The sequence below is a fragment of the Hypomesus nipponensis genome, chromosome 25 (genome assembly GCF_054491055.1).
Source record: "Hypomesus nipponensis isolate SF chromosome 25, ASM5449105v1, whole genome shotgun sequence".
Taxonomy (NCBI): Eukaryota; Metazoa; Chordata; class Actinopteri; order Osmeriformes; family Osmeridae; genus Hypomesus; species Hypomesus nipponensis.
In genome coordinates this window covers 8,303,177-8,326,460 of record NC_140385.1, presented here as the reverse complement: position 1 = coordinate 8,326,460, position 23,284 = coordinate 8,303,177, and the positions used below count along the sequence as shown (strand labels likewise).

At 48.7% G+C, this 23,284-nt stretch overlaps 1 protein-coding gene across 1 annotated transcript; it reads left to right on the top strand.

Moving 5' to 3' along the window:
• The first annotated feature begins 3,797 nt into the window (after window positions 1-3,797).
• On the top strand, window positions 3,798-16,286 carry arsj (arylsulfatase family, member J). Its single transcript, XM_084691473.1, has 2 exons — window positions 3,798-4,777; window positions 14,261-16,286. Exons 1-2 carry the CDS (start codon window positions 4,452-4,454, stop codon window positions 15,651-15,653), a joined length of 1,719 nt encoding a protein of 572 aa, XP_084547599.1. The 5' UTR covers window positions 3,798-4,451; the 3' UTR covers window positions 15,654-16,286.
• The last annotated feature ends 6,998 nt before the right edge of the window (window positions 16,287-23,284 follow it).

Sequence of the window (23,284 nt, the reverse complement as noted above, 5' to 3'; positions counted from 1 at the left end):
CTCTGTAATATCTCTCTCTTTCTTTTCCATGGGGTTTTCCGACTCCGACAAATGCTTCTGGACGGTTCCGCTCTCCTCTTTCTCTTCTCTGAACTTCTTTCTTTGTGGAACCGCAGGGCCGACATCCCATGATCTAGCGACGCCTTCTGTTTGGAGTCACGTCAGCCAGGCAGTGTTGTAAACTTCCCACTTCAGATTGTGTTTTGACTGGATGTCCTCTTTTGCTCCAATGGCTGTCATTGCGTGCCTGTTCAAGCCAGCTGTGTTATTTGTTGGGAAGATGAGGCAAAGATGAAACCGCTAAATCTTATTTCAGATACCAGGAGCATGAGGGTCCAATCATGCCTGGGGGGGTGAGGGGGGGGCGGGGGGGGAGTGCATGCCTGTCAGTTAACACCTGCTACCTCAGGGGGTAAATTGTCTAGAAATATTGTTTTTCACAAGTTTCTGCTGCTCAGCCACCTTAGCAGGACCATCGGATCTGAAGTCATTCTTTGTCATCTCCACGTCTATCTTTCAAGGTAGTACCTACATGCATCCTTAAACTTCTGTTTTAATGAACCCTTAGGTAACTATTGCTATATTTGTTGTCGATAAACCTGTCAATCTAAATCCCATGAATGTGTCTAATCATCTCTTCACACCATATTTTTTCCATTTTACACCATCTTTTCTCTGTTACTAGGCCTTACGGTGAAAGGCTGATGTGCCTCTTTTCATTTAGGTGCCTCTGTCACCCTATCAAATCCAAACAGGAAGATGACATCAGAGGGTTAGCGTCCCTGAATTTGCCCACACAGGAACAAACAAAGCCTACTATCTGTCAGCAATGAGAGCTGTGCTGGGGCATGTCGCACCAACCTATTTCTGTCTTTTACCCTCTAATAAGTAATGTTAGATGATAGATTCTTTTGAGCGCCTTGCGTGACTAGCAGTGTGCATCAAAGTAAAATCTTTAGTCAAAAAACATGATGAAGAGAAAAATGATTTTTCGTTGGTGGAAACCATGTTTGTTGGTGGCAATTTTTTTTTGGTCTTCATTTTTAAATGCAGAGAGCTGGCGGACATGAACCCTTGTAAAAACAGCTTGTTTTTGCCCAGTCAGGTCTAATAAAACATAGAGCTTAAGGTTGACTGCCTGTTCTTTTACTTTTAATCAGGCCTTATTAAGAGCTTGCAGAGTCTGTTGCTCATTACAACTTTAACACTCTTGAATTAGCCTGCCATTAGGATGGATAGGACAGAACACATGGTAACTGAGAGTTAATGGATTGGCTGACTCATTTTATCCAATAGAATTGTCTAAAAGGTACAGGAGTTAATTCCAGATTGCTTAGTTCATCAAACCCACTTCAAGAAGATTGTGTGACAGGTAAATTATATTTGAATGTCACATTTTTTTCACTTTACTTTGTATTTTAACCTTCACCTTTAGGAGGAAAAGCAAAAAACTGTCAACCAAAAGTTGTTTAAACAGGTAATACTGCTCAAAGCAAGCAATATTTAATCAAGATTTGACAATGACGGCTTGAACATACTTGACATTCTTTCCCTATCTTTCCATCAGGGTTAGCTACGGTGCATTATGAAGTACAGTATGCCTAAACTGCTCCACCTGCTCTGTCGGTATTCCCTCTAAGCTACTCTGGAATGTCTGACACAATGACAGTTTGCGGGTGAGTGGCTCTCATCATGAGGGTCCTTCTCACTGGCTCACCGGTAATCTCTGTGTCAACACCCCAGCGCTGAGAATCCTCTGCTTTATCTGTGTGAACACAGATGGGTTGTTGCGATGCTAACCCTGTTAGCCTAAGCACTTGGGAGTGTATGGAAACACTGACATACTGACTGAATGTAGCCAGACGATTAACAGATTTGTATGTGTGGAAATGTTGTTGTTATGACTTGGCAGTAAGAGTTACATCTCCCGAACAATGGAGACATAATGTAGAACAAACAAAGCCAAGCCAAGAGACATGGTCCTATTCAAAGAAACTCCCCAGATGAGATTTTTGCTATTGTTTGAAAGTAAACCCTTATTATTTCAGTGCTTAATCTTGTAAAGTGAGTCACCTTAACAATGAGGCAATTATGCAGGAAGACGGCTCTGTTGGAATGTGCTGGGAGCTTGGGTTTTGAGAACAGAAGAGGGTTGGCAGAGCCCTTCAGTCTACCAGTGTGTGTGGCGTAGAAGCCTGCATATTTACTGTCATAATTCGGGAAAAAAATCCTGGAAACAAAGAGATGACGTTTGCCATCCGTTTTCTTTCAAACGCCAGAGGGAGAGGGATCGGGGGGGGGGGGGTTCTCCAAGGTGGCACGGGCTCACAGGAATCAGTCTGGCTCCTCACGTCCTGTGCCATTGCATCATCTCTGAAGTGAGTCATATGAGGCCATCCGACGAGCCAAACAGCGAGGAAGTGTTACTGGTACTCTGGACTTGGTGAGTGAGCAGAGTACTGGAGGGCATCTTCCTTTCACAGCAGAGTTGACGAGGGACTGGGAGTTCTCTCACAAAGTGAATGACTCATTCTGCTGGACAGAATGCCCTGGAGTCAAGGCACAAAAGCCCAATGGATCATTGGCCACTTTACAAAGTCAAAAGGGTAATAGGCAAATGAAGAACTGGGCTGACCTTTGTTCGTGTCAAGCAAGACCCATCTGGACTCTGAGTGACCGCAACGGCTGAACACACGGGCTGCTCAGGTGAGCTCGACTTGCGATAAACCTTCGGAAAGTCGAGGGACCTTAGTGAGTACAGCCGCTGTTTGTCCTGCGAGGCCTGTGTCCACATCTTGTATGAGCAAACCCAGTTTCTGTCTGTCAACGTTTGTTTATTGCGCAGAAAATGTATTCATTTCTCAGACACCCGCGCTTTGGGTCATTAGGAGTATGTGTGTGTGTGCGAGTGCCTGAGAGAGTGAGTTCTGGACGCATGGAACCTAAGTCTCCATCGGTTTAGCATTGCTCAAAGACGCACACTGTACACCCTCCAACACCTCTTGCCCAATTCAGTAAGTCACACCAAGCTCTTTATGCACGAGCCCCTAATCATAATAATATCTGTCAAAGTTTGGTGGACCGCATGGCTGAGTCCACTTCTGCGTTCCCTTCAAGAAAGTCAACATGCTCGATGAGATAAGCCCGGCTGAAGGAATCCTTTCTCAGCACACCAAGTAGGCTAGTCTTCTCTTGAGCCATAACATGGATCATACCAGTATGAAATGTTATCATTTTAAGCCTATAGAGTCTATTCGAGAAGATTTGTTTTTATGTATCATTAGTCCATGAAAAGTCAACACATTCTGTGGTGAAGGTAGCTATATATATATTGTCTATGCCAAGGAGAGCAACATGTAAAGTAAAAATATAGGCAACCAGTTTTTATGACAGATGAGAGATTACAGGTTTATCTCCTCACCAATGTTTTCTCAAGTTTAATGTCTGTCTCCAGGGTCGAGCTATACATCAAATGTCAGACTTCCACGACTGAAAATTCAGAAAACACATTGAGCTTCTTGCCCAGGAGTCCCGAGTTGGCTAAACATGTAATCAGTCACTCTCACGTCAGGACAGTTGTAACTCATTTGAATTATTCGTCTCCAATTATTTAATCACTGACACAACCAATAGGGTTGCACTTCTCGAGTTAAATAAATAAACTGAGAAGAGACCGCGCGTTTGGGTGACAGATAGGCACACTGAGCCAGTGTCAGTCATGCATAAGCATGATTGAACACACTTGTCTTTACTTTCGCGGTAAAGTGCAGCGGTGCAGCACTTCAGTTGAGAAGAGAGAGCGCACACAAGGGATAGGCTCTCCGCTGTATACGTTCATTCAGGGCAGCTTGAGAAGGCTGCACTCACAGTTTGGAAGGGATTGGACCTCTTCATTCTGCACAGCCAGGCGAACCTGTTTCACGTTTCATCTGTAATTTCTCTTGGAATATTTTTGAGCCGTTAGCTGAGAATTAAAAGCAAGCATTTCTCGGATATTGTTTGGAGCAAAGACTCACAATCAAGTAACTTCAACGATAAGTGTGAACCGTTTTAGAACGTTGGCATCCAGTTTTGGGTTTCTTGTGATTTGAACAGTTAACAGACTGTGCCACTAATTAAATGCATGTTTTCTTTTCGGCACACATAGCTGGAACTGACATAAGAAGGGTCATCGATTGGTTGTGTTTTCATTTTTTTGTCAAGCTTTTGATACGGTTGCCTGCAGACAAACTTACTGTGGAAGAATAGGACACTGACTATAATGCGAACCCAATTTCCAAGTGTTGCTGTTACCCCCGAACATGTACAACGTGCCACCGCACACAAGCTTTATCCATTATGACAACCAGCAACTATGTAGCCCTTTTCGATGTATCAGAAAACATAGTTTTTTCATTTTAAGTGTGTGTGCAACGATGTATCAAATAGTTCAATTTTGACGAGATGCAAAAATGCACGCGTTGAAGATAAAGATGTTTCTTATTAGTGTTCTGGCGAGTTTACTGATGTTCTCATCTTCAACGCAAGGCTATCAGATGTCGTGGGAAAATTGGAATGAGAATTTGCGCAACCGAGTGAATGAACTTGACAAGACATCTACACAGCCTCACATCATTTTCATTCTGGTGGATGACCAAGGCTTCCGGGACGTGGGATACCACGGATCCGAGATCAAGACTCCGACGCTGGACAGGCTGGCCGCGCAGGGAGTGAAACTGGAGAACTACTACGTCCAACCGCTCTGCAGCCCTTCTAGGAGTCAACTCATGACCGGCAGGTGAGTTTCTCTCGTCCAATTTCTGATATACATTTGGATAAGGGTATTTGTCAATCCACATATCGATAACTCTCCATGTCAACGGCATTACAAGCTGGTGGGACATCTAGCCCTTTTGACCATCAGGGCAACAGGAAAAGAGGTGTTCAATACCAATTTGTTTATAGCAGATCATGTGATTAACTACAGCAGTGTGCAGGGTTTACACTTTTATCATGGTCTCATGGGGTATCCTAATTAGGTAACATTCAAGACAGCCCATTATTTTAATGAAGCACACAATCCATTCATTCTGCTGAGCGAGCACAGGGACTACTCAGACTACAGAGACTAGAGCGTCTAAACCCCAAAGCCCTGCTTTGGATGCCATAAGCTGCAAAGAAGCACCGCGCCACTAACTACTTAACTGTTTGCAAGCTGTGCAAGTCTCTGCCCCCCCCCCCCCCCTAGCAACCACCTTGTTTGGGTCCAGCAGCAGGGAAAGATACCAACGTATCAGAGAGCAGGGGGAGCTTGATTGCGGCTTGGCTTTGAAGTGTGCTTGGGTTTCGCATCAGCGCTTTTCTGTTCTCCTTGTCCTCTGGGGCTCCAGGAGATGGTCTGGGGGGGGGGGGGGGAGGGGAGGGGAGGAGGGGTGCCTGCCCACATCTGTTCCACTCCTCAGGAGACGGAGACGTTGCTGGGCACCTCTCCTGGCAGCCGTCCGGGAAAATAAGGAGAAAAGTGCCACTGCGGCTCTCTCGCTACTCCACCCCTGGTTTGCTTCCGCAGCAGCAGGAGAAGGGTAATGGTGGTGTCCACAGGGAAAGGGAGGTGGAGAGTCAGTTATGTTACCAGACTACTCCTGAACGGGCGATGGGAGTGGAAGGGGTTGATGCGAGGATGTGATCAAAACTAGACGATTCACCTCCCAGGTCAAGATTAGAATTCAGGGAGAGGGTGTGCAGTGTTTGTTCTGTGTTTGTTGGGCGGGAGTGCACAAGTGTGTGTCTTCGTGGTGTGTGTGTGTGGCTATCTGAGGGTTGCATGTATAAATCTCAAAGGCAGACGAGAAGCTAAAGAGCTGTATTGTCATGTGTAGTGAATGAACCATCCTGGATTGATTTCCAATTCACGACTGCAGCAGATGTCCACCACTGTCTCGTCAGTGATCCATTCCCTCAGAGCATTAAAACGTCAAAGTCGATGTTTTTCCTTCTTTGTGTGCCGCGCCTTCACCCCTGAGATGTTTGGCATTGGCAACCACCCGAACACATCCCCTCAGCTCTCCAAATCAACATTTTGTTTTTTGAATCCTCATTGGAAGTCGTGTCTCTGGCCAACTGTGTGTATCAGGTTCTCTCGAATGTCAACACATGGACTGGTTTCTTTGCCTCATTAATATTTTGATTTATCCAGGGGGCTGAAGCACTCCTGACAGGTAAAAATAAACATGCTGATGGACCAGAGCACAGGCACATGTAAGGTCAGAGTGAGGTCAGCTCTCCTTTTTGTCTGGAGTGACGTGATGTATGTTGTCTGGTGTTTAGGGTTTTTACAGTGGTGAGGAATAACTGAATTAGACCTTGTCTAATGTGTTTACACTGTTCAAGCCAGATTCCCTCACAATACCACAAATGGGAAGATAAGAAGAAGAAAAATAAGAAGTAACATATGATAACAAGCACTTGGAGTTGGAACGGAAAACCAAAAAAGGCCAAATGTGAGAACATTCACCAAGAGAATTCATCTTGCAGGAGAATCCTTAGAGGAGACTTTCTGTTGTTCAGTGCAACTGCTTCAAAGGGAAAACATGGACATGACCCAAAGGTTCATAACAAACCATCGTTGTGTTTACCCAATTTTACCCTATACAAAAACTAATAAATGAAGTTTATTAGGGTCAGAATGATAACACAAGGGTTAAGTGAATATTGGAACGTTTGCAAGCATATTGGAGATATTATTGGTTGTGTATTGCTTTGAATTGACCTATAGTACTAAGACCCTGTACAGCTGGCGTCGTCCCAGTCTCCCTCTACACCCTCCTTCCCTGTAACACAACACCTCGCCACTGTGGAGAGGCCCTGCTGCCTCGCACACACAGACCCCCTGCCTCCTGGCCTCACTGCCCTCACTGCCTCTAACACACAGACCCCCTTTTCCCCGGGCTTGCTGCCTTGCCTCACTGCCTCTAACACACAGACCCCCTGTTTCCCTCTCCTTGCTGCCTCGCTACCTCACACACACAGACCCCCTGTTTCCCTCTCCTTGCTGCCTCGCACACACAGACCCCCTGCCTCCTGGCCTCACTGCCCTCACTGCCTCTAACACACAGACCCCCTTTTCCCCGGGCTTGCTGCCTTGCCTCACTGCCTCTAACACACAGATCCCCTGTTTCCTCTCCTTGCTGCCTCGCTGCCTCGCACACACAGACCCCCTGTTTCCCGGCCTCGGGGGTCCGTTCCCAGTGATCCGTGACCCGATGGCAGCACGCAAGACTGACCCCAGCATTCGAGCGATCACAGGGCTTCTCTGAAATGTGTATATCAGTCCTCACCTCTCATCCCCACATTGTGCTCCCTGGGCAGAGTCCGGAGAGGAGGGGGGTCTGTAACTGAGAAGACATGGACAGACCAGAGGGACCCTCTGTCCTGCTCTTGTTCTCACAGCAATGTGAACACTTGATCCTGGGGCACCCTGGTGGCTCACCGGGTAGAGAGCGAACCACGTAGGCTGAGGCCGTACTGCAGGGGCCCTGGTTGGGTTACAGCCCGAGCCCTTTTCTGCATGGCTTCCTCTTTCTCTCCCTGCCTTTCCTGTCTCTCTCTCTTAACTATCACTATCAAAATAGATAAAAAGCCCCCAAAATGACCCCCCCAAAATATATATATATATATATATATATATATATATATATATATATATATATATATATAATATATATAAAGTAAACTCTTGATCCCTGATGGGAGCAGGGGAAGGGACTGCTATGCTACCTGGCCTCCCAAAGTGCTGCATCATCTCATCTCGACAACTCCGGTTCTCCTCAAGGGTGCGCAGGATGATGAGGAGATGAGAGGCTACAGCTAAACTTCCTTGTCTGAGGTGCTCTGAGTGACAGCAACTCCACGAACCCTTCCTGTACTCGCAGACCCGCTTGGTGGAGTCATGCCAGCGACAGGGCAGAAGTTGCTTTCACTGGCAGCGGCCACGCAGTCCTTTTTGGAAAGTGGAAGAATGCGGCCTATGTCTGGGGAATGCTTGTGTGACGGAGCGAGACAATGCTCCAGACCAGGTCTCTTTTGGAATTGGCCCCACTTCAGACAAAGGTGGTTGAGATGATGGAATTTGCCGGAGAGGTTTTGTAAACACACTTCTGGCATGTCCAGATATGAGCGTCTCGGCGCTGGGGCGACACGACAAAACGTGCCCAGACACGGCAGACGTGCGGCCTGGGCTGAAGGTTCTCTTCGTGGAAGGGGGGGGGGGGTGGGGATTGGAGGGGGGGGGGGGGGGAAAATGAGGCATCTGCAACCGACACATGATTCTCTCCTGACTCCAGTATGCAGCCTTTCTGGATGGTTTACAACCCCACAGCTGTTTGTCAGATAGCTGGGAAAATTATTTAAAATATGTCTACTGTACTGTCCCACTTTAAGGCTTAATAGACTTCTTCAGTGTGACTAACGTTCATAAACCTGGGTGAATAAAAGTATGCACTTTGACCAGTTCCAGGGACATCCGTGTCTCTGTAGATCCTCGCTTCTCACAGGGACAGACCCAGTGGTCGCAGTTGACAACCTGCCAAGCTGGGGAAACCGGTATCCGAGGCCTACATCTCTGATGAACTGCCGTCCGTCAGCAAACAAATGATTAGGAATGCGGCCCCAGGGTCCCTAGGGTGTTGTGGGCGGAGCGGAGAAGATGGCCAGCGAGGATAAGAACAGGACGTCCAAGAGCACCTCTGTGAGGCGGAACACTGTGCTGCTGTGGTACTGACCGCTGTGGCTTGGAACTCTTATCGAACCGCAGCTTGTCGTTTATTTGACCTCCGCTGCTCCTCTCGCCTCCGCCTCTCACCCCATCACCTCTCACCCCTTCACCTCTCGCCTCCACCTCTCGCCCCTTCACCTCTCGCCCCTTCACCTCTCGCCCCTTCACCTCTCGCCCCTTCACCTCTCGCCCCATCACCTCTTGCCCCTTCACCTCTCGCCCCATCACCTCTCGCCCCATCACCTCTCGCCCCATCACCTCTCGCCCCTTCACCTCTCGCCCCTTCACCTCTCGCCCCTTCACCTCTCGCCCCTTCACCTCTCGCCCCTTCACCTCTCGCCCCTTCACCTCTCGCCCCATCACCTCTCGCCCCATCACCTCTCGCCCCATCACCTCTCGCCCCATCACCTCTCGCCCCTTTACCTCTCGCCCCTTCACCTCTCGCCCCTTCACCTCTCGCCCCTTCACCTCTCGCCCCTTCACCTCTCGCCCCTTCACCTCTCGCCCCTTCACCTCTCGCCCCATCACGTCTCGCCGCATCACGTCTCACTGCATCACGTCTCATCTTCCTCCTCTCTGCCTGTGGGCTGTCGTGTCGTCTCTCTCGCCCACCGCTTCTCTGAGGATCTGTCTCTCTATTCAGACTGCACCTCCATCCACACCTACACACACTTTCCCGAGGCACCGGCTTGATGATGATGATAAATTGTTCAAGTGGGTAGTTGAGGCAGTGAGTGTTTTGATGGAGGAATTCAGAAGCCGGAGGTGAGGGTGTGGACCCCGAACACGAATCTGCGGGGCTCCTGGTTGGTGGAGCGTGAGGGGAAAGGTCGGACGAACGCCAAGGGAGAAGAAGAGCGAGGCTGCGGGGCGGTGCAGAGATAGCTGTGGCTGAGCCGGGAGGGAGAGGAGGGAAGGGAACAGAATGAGAAAGTGAGCCACATCGCTTCAAGGCTGAATGTGATTAGGCTGCAGAGAGCCTGCTTATTCAAACCATATGTGGGGAGGACGTGGAGCACTTTAACATGGCTTGGCCCTGGCGCTTGGCCCAGCGAGGGTTTGTAACTTGAAGTCAGTCTCTGTGGCGGTGTAGTAGTAGTAGTAGTAGTAGTAGTAGTAGTGGCAAATGGCACTTGCCTTGTGGGACCGTGTGTGATTGCTGGGGCTTGGTGATTTGTTTAATGGAGTGTGTGATTTAGTTGGCTTTGTGGCTGAGCAGTTGTGTAAACAAACCGGAGCGATATCATGATTAAAGGGGTGTTTGAGATTGTACAGTAACTTGAATCTGATTTGGCCCCGGTTGAGACCCTATACCGTTTTAAAGTATGATAAAGGAGAGTGGGTGGGGGCACCAACGGCTGAGAGTCTTTTCTTTTGCTTCCGTTCATGGCGTCAGACCAAGCTTTTGTTGGACGTCGGAAGCAGCAACGGCCCACCTTTGAACCTCGACCTTCAAACCCTAGAGGCCCTTCGACGCCTCGCGGGGTTTTAATGAGAGTCTGTAAATCAGCTCCAGCAGGACGCGGGGTGGAGCGCTGGTGGACGGGCCCGTCTCAAACACGGCAGTTATTCCAGGCGTCGCTTTCAAAGGGCCCACAAAGGCTCAGAACCGTCCTTCAGCAACACCAGACACACCATCAACGTCGATGGTTCCCCTCGGAAGCCCCCTTATCTCAGAGAGGAACGACAAGTTCCTCAGGAATGCGTGGCGTTCCAGCCTGTACAAGTCGCCGTCAGCATCCTACAGTTGGATGGTTGATCTGGTGAAAGACGAAAGCGCGCACACCTTGACCTCGTCATCACGCGGACGTTATTGTCCACGACGAGAGGTCTGGCACCTCGACCAGCCTCTTTTTTTTTATGACGAATAACAGCAAATCGAGTAAAGGGTAAAACGTTTCACTTGGACTCGAATGGAATGCACACTAGCGATCCGTTTCTGACAGAGAGGCGAGATAAAAGGGCAGAAAACGTGAACGTTTTATGACCATATGAGGAAAAGGCAAACACAAACTCAACTGCTTGTGAGAGTTGGACGGATGCCTTGTGATGGAAAACGATCCGTGGTAGAGGGGTGTTTACTTTGCAGTTTGCATCTGCACCCAGGAACCAGCCTTCAAGAATATAGACAGTGGGGTTATATAGCAGGGTAAACAGGTTTGGCTCTGTCGTCGTCGAAGCCGCCATGGACTTTCCCAGAGCTTGATTGTGTGTGTCTTCGTTGTGCGTGCGTGCGTGTGTTTCTCCCAGGACAGATGTGGCTTCTCTCTTCCTGCCCAGTCTGGTATTAGATCATCATACCACTGGATTCATATTGCACAGTTTAATGACATGCAGTCAGCACAACAATGAGGCCTCTATCTCGTCGTGTGTTTATTGTGGGGTAGCGGAAGCCTCCTGGGCCCAGAGCACCATCTGAAGAGGGTCCACATGAAACGCACACAAGGATTAGCATTCCCCTCATTTCGCATTCATTCACTTCGGTCTGCGTCCCGTCTTCCCGCCCTCTGTGATCTCTCCGTCAAGTGGAAAAAGATGAAATGGGATTTCAGGTCTCACCGCTTCGATGTCGACACTCGTGCGTCCGGCGGGTGATTTCATATGAAACCATGTGGTCCTCTTTCCACGCTTCCTCGGAAAAACTTTGCCCCCACACACACACACACACACGCACGCACGCACGCAGACGCACGCAGACGTGCCCTCTTGAGAACGCACTCTATGGGGACGTTGGGGATATTTACCCCTTTCGGTGCCGTGTAGACATCCCCCGCTGATTTGAGCTCCGTAAAGTCGACCCCTGACAAAGCAGGAACGCTTTGTGCGCCAGGCGTGTTGTGAGCATTGCTACCATGGCAACAGGCGCTGAGACACATCTGCCATGCAGTGGTGGAGGAGGAGCCTCGCCCCCCCCCCCCCCCCAGGCATGCTGTTCTGGAGAGAGGGAACCATTACCTTCTTAGCTGGCCTTCTTCCCCGGGGGCCCATTAGCTAATCCCTATGCTGTCATTTTACATGCAAACATTAGAACACACATAAACATGCACACCAACGAGAAACACCAGGATACAGGCAAGCATGTAGACACACTATGATCCAGATGTATTTTTGCAAACCGTATGACAGGTTGATGTTGTGTCCAACTTTTTAAGTCAGTAATATTTAAGTTGGAAGCCTTCGAGAATGTTCCAATGTTTCATCACACTAAACCGTGTTTTAGTACTTTTCAGTTCCTCCAATTAGGGATTAGCCGGCTCCCTCAAATATATTTAGCTGTTTGCTATAAAAACCAATGTAATATCAAAGACAAAATGTGTATGAACAGTTCTGCCTTCAAGATATGCTAGGGAACACCTGGACGTCTGTGTGTGAAGAAGTGATCATGGGTGGATGGTTGACGCTCCCAGAATTAAACTAAATCCATTAGCACGCTCCACTCTCCCACATATCACTTTGAAGGTTAAGGAAACGTAGACCAAACCAAACCTATAAATTACCTAAAGTACAGCGCAATAACCGACCCAGCTGTGGTGCGTGGAGGGGCCGTGCGTGTTCTTGTGCACGTGTTTGTGGGAGGTGGAACAGCATGAGGACCCCCCCCCCTCCTCCCAGCCCAGACTCCCCCAGGCCCACGCCGTCTGCCCGACCTCCACATCTCAACAGCAGGGTAGAGACAGGGTACTCGCTCACCCTACTCTTTGCGCAGTAGCAAACAACCACCTTCACTACCTTCCCAGACCAATGGGTGTGTGTCGTGTCCTCCTTTAGCAGTAGAGAGAGAGAGGGAGAGAGAGAGAGAGAGGGAGAGAGGGAGAGGGAGAGGGGGATGAGAGAGAGAGAGATGAGAGAGAGATGAGAGAGAGAGATGAGAGAGAGATGAGAGAGAGATGAGAGAGAGAGAGAGATGAGAGAGAGAGAGAGAGATGAGATGAGAGAGAGAGGGAGAGAGGGAGAGGGAGAGAGGGAGAGAGGGGGAGAGGGGGAGGGGGGGAGAGGGGGAGAAGTGAAGAAGGAGACTGGTGTTTTGTCTTTGCTTTCTCTAAAAGCAAAGTCGAGGATCCAGGCAGAGCTGAAGTCAGTGGTAGTTTTTTTTCTTCTTCTTCCCCCTATGTAGACGCCTTCCAAAATCTCAGGTCGACTCACTTTTGAGCCAAGACAGGCGGTCTCCTATAGACACTGGCAGACTCTTTAAAAGCCTTGTCAGCCATAGGCAGCAAAGCCAGACTGCACTCACTATGTCATTGTATATAAACGTTACTTGGCTCTACATTGGATTACTACTGAAACTCGACAGTGGCTCCTTATGATTGATGGAAGCTAAATATGTGGTAATAGTTGAGTACAGACATTGCCTGTGGTTATATCTTTTGGGATGTAGACATCAAGCTTCTTGTTTTCTTGTGGACCCAACCATTCATAATGAATATTTTAGTTGGGTCTGAAGTTTGTTCAAAACACTGTCCTTTTCTATTTCCCAACCTGTGTTTTTAAACAGCATTTCAAAGCCAACTTATCTATCACTGCCAAGATGGCCTCCACATGAATGCAGCTTCGTCAGCTGAAGGTCACCGCTTCGTCTCCTGCCGCCTCCTTAGTAAAAGGTTTCCAGTTCCTGCATCAGAGCTCTGGGAAGAGCTGCCACCTATACCTCCACCACAACATCCTCTGCCATATTGGTCTTGGACATCTCCTGTCAAACACTGTGGACTTGTGTTGCCAGGTTTAGGTTGCCAGGTTGTGCACTGAACACTTAAAGTATTTGTCCGTTCCAAACCGGCTTGCCTTGGACCGCGTCCATTGTCATTCGAATGGGTAATTCACAGTGTAAACATTTTATACAAAGCATTTTCTGTGCAGACTAGTAGTCTGTGAAAGGGTTCGTTGTGCAAGTGAAAAAAAATTTCACTTGCACTTTGCTAACTTATAAAATGATACATTTTAAAGGGGATTACCATGGTCTTGGGACTGCGTTTGGTGCATTTTATTGAAAGTCATACAGTAGCACATTAACGTTTCTCCGGCTGTTTACTTGTCTAATTAGTAGTGACCCTATATAACTCAGTCCACTGCCATTCAAGCATAGAATTTTCAGGAAGCCCTTTTACAGTTTAAATTCTGTTAAATCAACTGATGACTGTTGAGTTGAGAGAGGAACATCAAAACACCTTTACAGTGTGTGTGTGTGTGTGTCACACGCTTGTTGAACTTGAAACTTGAACACTCATTACCACACGTTGCATTAAACTATAATGGTCACGTGGGACTGAACTACATGGGGAACCAAAGTGTTTTTAATGCTTGATGACTTCCCTTGTGTCTGCCTTCTTAACCTTTTAAGGAATTTGTATGGCTTTGTGTTGAACCTATGCAGTTCTGCTAATGTCAGTATGGGTTTTAAACGACGGTTGTTGTGGGCGGAAAAATAGAAGACTAAAACCCTGTTCCTTGCTCTGCTTACTTCACCGGTCAACTGACATTTGATACAATGCCGTCCCTTCTGTCTTCCAGGTACCAGATCCACACAGGCCTCCAGCACTCCGTCATCCGAGCCAGCCAGGCAAACTGCCTGCCCCTGGAAAATGTGACCCTGCCCCAGAAGCTGAAGCAGGCGGGCTATGCCACCCACATGGTGGGCAAGTGGCACCTGGGCTTTTACAAGCGCGGCTGCATGCCCACCCAGCGTGGCTTTGACACCTTCTTCGGCTCCTTGCTTGGCAGCGGGGACTATTATAGTCATTATAAATGCGACGGTCCAGGTATGTGTGGGTACGACCTCTACGAAGGGGAGGAGGCGGCCTGGGAACAAGATAGGGGCCTGTACTCAACCCTAATGTACACCCAAAAGGCTGTGAATATCCTGGCCAATCACAACCCCAGGAAACCTCTCTTCCTGTATCTTGCCTATCAGGCGGTCCATTCCCCTCTGCAGGTTCCTGCCCGCTACCTGGAACGCTACAAGTCTATCCCCAACCCCCACCGCAGGAAATACGCAGCCATGGTTTCCTGTTTGGACGAGGCCATCCACAACCTCACGCTGGCACTGAAACGCCACGGTTTCTACAACAACATGGTCATGGTGTACTCTTCGGACAATGGTGGCCAGCCAATAGCCGGGGGAAGCAACTGGCCTCTGAGGGGAAGCAAGGCCACCTACTGGGAGGGGGGCATCAGGGCGGTGGGCTTCGTCCACAGCCCCCTGCTCCTGAACAAGGGCACGCGGTGTCGTGGGCTGGTCCACATCACCGACTGGTTCCCCACCCTGATCGGTCTCGGGGAGGGGACCCTGGACGAGGACCTGAACCTGGACGGCTTCGACGTGTGGGACGCCATCAGCGAGGGCCGGCCCTCCCCGCGCCAGGACATCCTCCACAACATCGACCCCATCTACACCAAGGCCAAGAACGGCTCCTGGAAGGCCGGCTACGGCCTCTGGAACACGGCCATCCGCGCCGCCCTCCGGGTGGGCCACTGGAAGCTCCTGACGGGGGTTCCCGGCTACAGCGACTGGGTGCCCCCGCAGACGTTCTCCAACCGGTTGCTGACCAACCGCTGGCACAACGAGCACGTGCGCTGGGACCGGGGCAAGTCCGTGTGGCTGTTCAACATCACGGCCGACCCCTACGAGCGCGTGGACCTCTCGCTGCGCCACCCACACATCGTGAAGAAGATGCTGATGCGGCTGGCTCTGTACAACAGGACGGCGGTGCCGGTCCGCTACCCGGCGAAAGACTCGCGCTCCAACCCTTTGTACAACGGAGGGGTGTGGGGACCCTGGTACAAGGAGGAACGCAAAGACGAGGAAGAGGAGAGGGAGGTCCACCTCCTCACCAACCACCTGGCGAAGACGCGACGGAAGAAGGCAAGGAAGCAGAGGAGGAAGGTGGAGGACTCGCCTTTTTAGCGACTGCCTTTCTTTTGTTTTGTGACGGTGCTTTTTTCTCAGGGATTGACACACACACTCTCTGTCTGACAGGACGATTCTGGTTAATGGACTCTCTCGCTCATTTGACAGGCTTTCAAACTTTGATTTTGCTGTACCAAGACACACAGAAATCGGGCGTACATTTGCCTCATTAAGGACGAGACCCACTTTGATTGAGCACTACTGTTAGCCTCAACAACAAAGACCTCAGAAGTGTTAGGGCATTGAAAGAATGTTTATTTTTTTACGTTTTAAGTTTTTTGCATGCTTGAACTTACGTGACCTTATGATTGTTCATAGATTTATTACATTTAGGTATGAAGAAGAAATATAATTAACATTAGCTGACAGCGGCATTATTTTGTCGAATGTGAAAAATCAAAGACTATGGAAAAATGGTTGTATTAAATTAGCTGTTGATTGCAGTGTTGCAAGATAATATAACCAGATGTAGGATTTATATCTGAGACTAATGAGATTAGATTAACTTTTGTTTTACGGGCAAAGTCTGTCTGTACTTAAATATCTTCTCCTCCATAACCCCTCCTTAGGTCTGGCACTAGTCCAACTTGAATGTAAAACCAACTAACTAAATAAAAGCCCCATGACAAAGATCTCCCTTTCTCCAACTTTTTCTCCTCTCTCCCTCTCGCTGTTTCTCCTCTCTGTCTCTCTCTCTTATTCTCACTCACTTTCTCTCTCCCTCCCCCTAGACATTTATTGACAGTTTTATCAGACCCAATTTTCTCATTTTTGGCTGCAGTCCTGTTTTGGGAAAGGGACAGGGTCTGCTGCACTCTTTCTTTGTGCTGGCGCGTGGCTACTTAGTACCTCTTTACTTTAGTGGAAAATACTATAAAGCCGAGTTTCACCAGTGGGAGAGAGTTAACTCCTTTGATGCCGATGTTAAATGTTTTAGGTTGGTCCGTTTCAGCGCTAGAGCGGTGAGGGCTGGAGAGAGTTCAAGGGAGAGACTGAGAAGGTTGTAAGCAGCACAGGCCTCTGGGGATGGGGCTGAAGAACAGGCCTTAGCAGACTAGAAGGCTGCATTTTTTATTTGACTTGTTGCCTGGAGTTCTCCACAAACATGTGCATGAACAAGAAAACACAAAATTGGATGACAATAGGTTCAAACCACTAAACAAAAGAGTCGTTGTTACTTGGTTGTAGTTGCACTTAACAACTCATCAACCCTCATAAAAAGCCTTATACAAGACTAATAATAGATTCCAAACAAAAGACCCTTACACTTGTGTGTTTTTGTTGATGAGTGTTACGTTTTATGTGCCTACAAACAGGGCGAACCCTAAGTGATGGACGCCAAAGTGTTGGTTGTTAGTACAAGGAAAACTGTTGCCTGTTCTCATTGGAAAAACACCAAAAACTCCCTGTCTCTCCCCGGCATTGTACGGCTTAAAAGTATATATTATTATACTTTTACTGCCACACACACGGTAATAACTGTCATATCCTATCGATCTATCTAGTCCTAGTTGTACAAGCTGTCTGTACGGCCAGCCAGCGAGGCAGAGGGGAAACGGCGCTGGCCTAGGGAGTGAAGTACTTCTTTCCCGCCCAGACCACCCCTTCTCCAGAAATGTGCCTGGTGCCAAGCCATGACCTCAGACCTTCTCCATGTTAACCCCCTTCCACAGTGGGTTTACCCCGGTCTTCCAGCCAGACTGACATGGAGATGGTTCCCCTGCCTACTGTAACCCCCCCCCCCCCCCCCCATGCTGAAGACTCTTCCATCTCCGGGTCCATTGGGATTGAGAACTCATGGGAACCAGATTTAACAAGCAGTGCTGTTAGCCACATATGTGCTTGTATGAATCCCAGGGGCCTTTGAGACTGCTAGACGGACAGAGTGTGATCTCTCTTTCTCATGCATTTCAAAGGTTAAGCCTTGCTGCTCCAACAAAAAGCTCCTCTTAAAAGACTGTCTGGACCAGGAGAACAGTGAGGTATAGGCACCATGTGCTGCGGTGCATTATGGGAGATACCAGTCTGATTTAGCTGCATCCAACTGAATCATTTGCCCCTTGGAAGCCATTTACCCAGAGAAAGCTTTTAAGCCACAACTGTCTGGAAACTCAGGCCTTCTTTGAACTGTGGGCAACAAAATCCCTCGTTTGGGAAGAGGGAGGGATCTTTCCCACAACCGAGTGAAATAAGACAATACGTGAAGCATTCTCACTGCTGGGAAACATCATCGTTTGCACGGAGCTATACGGGAGATTAGAAGTGTTGCAGGGCGCGGCGAGACGGCCTTGATCTGCACCAAGTGCTGTAACAGGCTGGAAAAGTGCGTTCCTGTTCATTCAACAGGCGTGTGAATGGCCGTAACCGCGTGGTTACAGTTTTCGCATGATCAAGGTGCAAATGATCCGAAAGATGTTTAGCCTCAGGGAACCAGGCAACCTCCGCCGCCAAAAACGACATCTGAACGCAATGAGTCAGCGAAAGCTCTTGTTCTAAACCACCTCTCCTGAGGAGAGGAGAAATGTTGTCGAAAGGAATGACTTACAGAGAGACTCGTAATCCATTATTGGGCAGCGTCGTGTGAATGCAACCTAATGCCCCGGAACACATTGCACGAGCCTGCATTCATATCTGGGCAGAAAGTGTAAAATTCCAGTGAGAAGAGGTAAGGATCTGAAGGGCTCGGACACCACTAGGAGCTGACCCACTCATGCTTTACAGTGGTGGAGGAGGAAGGCACACCCAGAGGGCTTCACATACGCCCATAGAACTGCCCCTCAACTAACCTAAACCTCAAGGAAGACAAGGAAAAACTCCCAACGGGAGAAAAAATGGAAGAAACCTTGGGAGGAGCAATTCAGAGAGGGATCCCCTCCTCCAGAGACGGTTGGTAAGAGAGAGGAGCAGAACACAAGCTAAGAGGAGCAGAACACAAGCTAAGTATATGTCATACCTGATGGAAAGACAATGTTCTATTGTCATTTCAGCTTCCTGTACACAACCATCAGTTCATCAACATTTTAAGCTGTGACATTTGTGTCCCCATATGCTGCTTGTCAGTGTGTGCGTGTTTGTGTTGTGTGTGTGTATTTTCCATTCCACGTGTTTGTGTTTCTGCGTGTGTTCTATGGACAGATTATTTTGGCTAGGACTTCCTCCACACCACCAGAGGAACAGACATGGGGATTTCCTGCAATGAGCAATTTCACCCGTGCACAACTGGAACTCCTCTTGGCAGTTAGAAGAGAGTTTGCCTCTCTCTTTCTCAGATGTCCTCTCCCCACCTTCCTTTTCTCTTCCCCCTCTACCTCCCCCATGTTTCTGTCTCTTCCTGACTGGAGGATCTTCATATGACTGTCGTATCGTCCTTTTCTCTACCGCCTTCTCCCCATTTCTTCTTCTCACCAACCTCCTCCCTGTCCTCTTGCGTTCATGTTCGGGTGTGTGTGTGTGTGTTTCTGTATTCCAGCTGTTCTGTTGGTCGAACCTGACAACCTCTCCAGCCCTCTAGGCCCCTAGCCCTCTAATCCTGCATTCCCCCAGCCCTCAACCCCTTCAACCCTCATCCAAGACCTATAGCACCAACCCTGTACCCTCGCAGTCCTCCAGCCCCCACTCTCCCAGCCCTCCAGCCCTCACTCTCCCAGCCCTCCAGCCCCCACTCTCCCAGCCCTCCAGCCCCCACTCTCCCAGCCCTCCAGCCCCCACTCTCCCAGCCCTCCAGCCCTCACTCTCCCAGCCCTCCAGCCCCCACTCTCCCAGCCCTCCAGCCCCCACTCTCCCAGCCCTCCAGCCCCCACTCTCCCAGCCCTCCAGCCCCCACTCTCCCAGCCCTCCAGCCCTCACTCTCCCAGCCCTCCAGCCTCCACTCTCCCAGTCCTCCAGACCCCACTTTCCCATTCCTCCAGCCCTCCCAGTCCTCCAGCCCTCCAGCCCCCACTCTCCCAGCCCTCCAGCCCCCACTCTCCCAGCCCTCCAGCCCCCACTCTCCCAGCCCTCCAGCCCCCACTCTCCCAGCCCTCCAGCCCCCACTCTCCCAGCCCTCCAGCCCCCACTCTCCCAGCCCTCCAGCCCCCACTCTCCCAGCCCTCCAGCCCCCACTCTCCCAGCCCTCCAGCCCCCACTCTCCCAGCCCTTGAGGCCCTAAAGAGCCATCCATCAGCAGCCTTCAGCCTCCACCCTCCCTGACCACACACGCCCTCCAACCCTCCTAGGATTGAACCCAAGCCAGCATTACAGGAACCTCCCATTGTCTCTGGCTGAGTCTCTCTCACTCTCCCTCTAAACCAAACCCATTTTGTCTGTATTTAGTATTCCCAGCTTGGAGCTGCCTATCAGAAGTGTATCCATACGAAAAGATTTATCATGTGTTGTCAGATGCATTAAAAAGTAAATCTCGTTTCTTAGATAAACTTCTGATGGAAAGTCCTGGGAGCAGGGCGGCAACAGTGAAGGATCGCGGCAAAATGTCCTCAAGAGAGAAATCATGTATATATTGTTGGGTTTTCAATATGCAACAAATTTGCAGGTTTAATAATGTTTTGACAAGGTTGTGATATTTTTGTGGTTTAGTGTTTTCAGTGTTTTATTTTATTTTTTATGACCAGAACTGCTGATTTGGGCCAAGTCCTGACCACAGAGTCCCGACTCCAACCACAGAACACACTGTACTAGAACATTCTAGACTAAATGATGTCAGTGGTGACCTTATTGTTGACCCAAGCCATCCCTTGGCTGTGATCACTACCTATATATTACAACCAAGAGCAGGTCCTCTGTTGGTGGAACAAGCCGGTGTCCCAGGTTGAAATGGATAAACAGAAGATGTTTTCTCTTCCAGTGATGTAACCTGCAGCAATTCCCTCAGTTATCCTCCACTAGGAGGTCATTCCTGTTTGTACCACTCCGTGAATTTATGATCATCTATGTATGCATTCATGTAAACAATGCTAATTCATGTGTGTGTACTCTGATATTCTATGTGTATGGGTAAGTATGTTTTTAAGTAAGTGAATGTGTGTGTGTGTGTGCTCCAAGTCAACGCCGTGCCCTCCAGCTCTCCGTGGTGGAGGTGATACCTGTAGTCCTTCAGCTTCAACCAGAACTGACACCAGGTCCCCCCTCCCTCCCCTACCCTGAGCCGACCCTTCAGCCCCCAGACAAGACATCCTGCAGCGGGGCAGCTCCCCGGACACCCTCCTCAGAGATCCAGCCAGCCTGGTCATCTGGCAGTCAAGGTTTCCTACAGCTGGAGCTCTGAGGGGAGGAGGAGGAGGAGGAGGGATATGAGGAGGAGAAGCAGGGAGAGGCATGCTCAGAAGCGATGTGAAGGGAGAGCGTGGAGAAAAAGGTGGGGAGGGAAACGTACGGGAGGTATAGAGAGAGAGAGAGAGAGAGAGAGAATTAAAAGGAGGAAAGGGGAAATGTATAGTGGCAGTCCTCCAAAGATATTAACAGTACGGGCGGCGAGGCAGGCAGGCAGGATGGAGAGAACAATCCCTTCCTCACCGTTCCTCCCACATGGAGTCACTTCAACCATTCAGCTGTTCACCCTCCTGGCTCAGCCCCAACACCCTAATAATCTCATTCCCCTCCTCTCCTACTACACCACTAATGGGAGAAACAACTGGATAGGTTTACACCCGAGCGCTCTAACCTATCCACCTGCCACAGAGCTGTGTCTGTGAGGGAAATTGGAGAGAATAAATGCTGGCTATTCTGACTGTTGAGGTGGATAATAGTGGGCTGGAATTCCATGACTTAACCCTTCGATCCAATCTTCCCATTCTTTCCACTCCCAGGGTGTGTGTGTGTGTGTGTGTGTGTGTGTGGAACTTTAGAGGCCCATTCTCTCCTGGGCTCCAGTGGGCTCTCATTGACCTTCCCACAGAACCAGATGGAGAGAGAGATTAAACACTTTCTCACTCTTTATGTGAAGTCCACATGTTCCCAATACACCAGGGGAGAATGAGGAAAAATGTGCCGCCATTAAAAGTTATTTTGTGAAATTTGTCTGACTGGTTTCAGTGTTCACTTTAATAGGAACAAACCATGTGCTTGGGAGGTTGTTAGCTTGTCTAATAACTCAGTATCAGACAAGGCTGCATCAGGGTTCAATATGATAAAAGTGAGTAGTTTACCTTTTGATGCCAAACTGTCAATCACGCAGCTCTGAAACTGTTGCTTTTGGCAATGTGCGCCGCAAATATGTATTTTTGCTGTCAAAATAGGAGGGCCCGCAAACATATGGAAAATACATTCATACAAAAATGTATTGTTTTAATGTCGTTTTTTGTATTTTAATTGTATAAATCAAGATATTTTCAAAAGGTCTCCCTTGTCAACCCTGGAAAACTGCTCTTCCCAGGGTTCATAGCTCCCAGCTGTAAGAATGCTCACTGGTCACCAGGAATGTGTGTGGCAAGAACTACTATAGGTAGAACAGTTCCCCAGTCATCCATGAAGTAAAAATAAATATGATGTTTGACTGACTTGCACTGTTTATCCACATCCTGAATGATTCAGATCCCTTCCTAGTATGCCCAAGGCTTCTTCAAAGCTGGAAATTCTGGTTCTGGTCTGTGGGTGATAGTTCACTTAGCATGAAAAGTGATGTGCTCAGTAGTGGCCATTAGGGGTAGACTACAGCTGTTTCCACTGCTCAGAACACCGTCACTGGATGTGAAGCAGAACCTGTAGGTACCAGACAAGTCCACTAGAAGGCATTATGGTGCAATTAAATGTAGGCAAACCCCAACCATTCTAAATATAGAACGCATTGTCATGGCGACGGAAATGATCCAGGTATAAATAGTCACTTTTCTAATATACAATAGGAATGCTACAGATACATGATTTTTTTGAGTGAGGTATTTCATTTACTATGGGGACTGCAGTATTGCCATTGGGATAATGAAGCAAATACATTCAATTTGACACCTCTGTCGTGGTCGTTTGAATTATGCTGACGCAGTACTGAATAATACATGATCTTTTCCCATGCCTGCATACTATGGCCTTTCTCAATTCTTGGCATCTTAGGGCAGAATCCCGAGTCAAAGATGACGTTTGATGGACAGAAGGATGCATTGCTGAGGCAGTTTTCACAGGCGCGCTCTCCGTGACTCACGCATGATTCAGGCTGTGTTAGGCTATTCTTTTTACAAAACATCAACAAAGTAGGGCTCCTACGTCATGATTTATATTGCCGTATAAATGGTAAACTCCCCAAAGATTAACTACATTTTTGGATAAATACAGATCATGTGTAAGCATCCAATTAGCGACAGGTGCGCAAAGCCAACCTGATTGCTCAATTATAATAGGCTATAAACGATCTCCTGATAATATATCAATGCACACATTAAAAGGACATTTATGGCTAAATGGCGTGATTACTGATCAATTGCTGCGTTTTTTCATGATCATAAAAAACTGAGGCTAAATTAGATTTTGCCTGTGATTCAACTGTCATACAGAAAAGCCTTGGCAATCAGCATCAGCTGTGACCGAGTCCTTAGAGACCGAGGCGCGTCCATGATTTCGACACAGCCAGGGGGAGATATTGCACAGTATTTACAACCAGGAAGCGCTCCTTAGAAAAGTATCTCACGCAAGCCGAAGTGACA

Coding starts and splice junctions, on each gene's coding strand:
- arsj (XM_084691473.1), top strand. CDS start 4,452: ATGCACGCGTTGAAGATAAAGATGTTTCTTATTAGTGTTCTGGCGAGT. Junction 4,778..14,260: donor AGTCAACTCATGACCGGCAG/GTGAGTTTCTCT, acceptor TCTGTCTTCCAG/GTACCAGATCCACACAGGCC.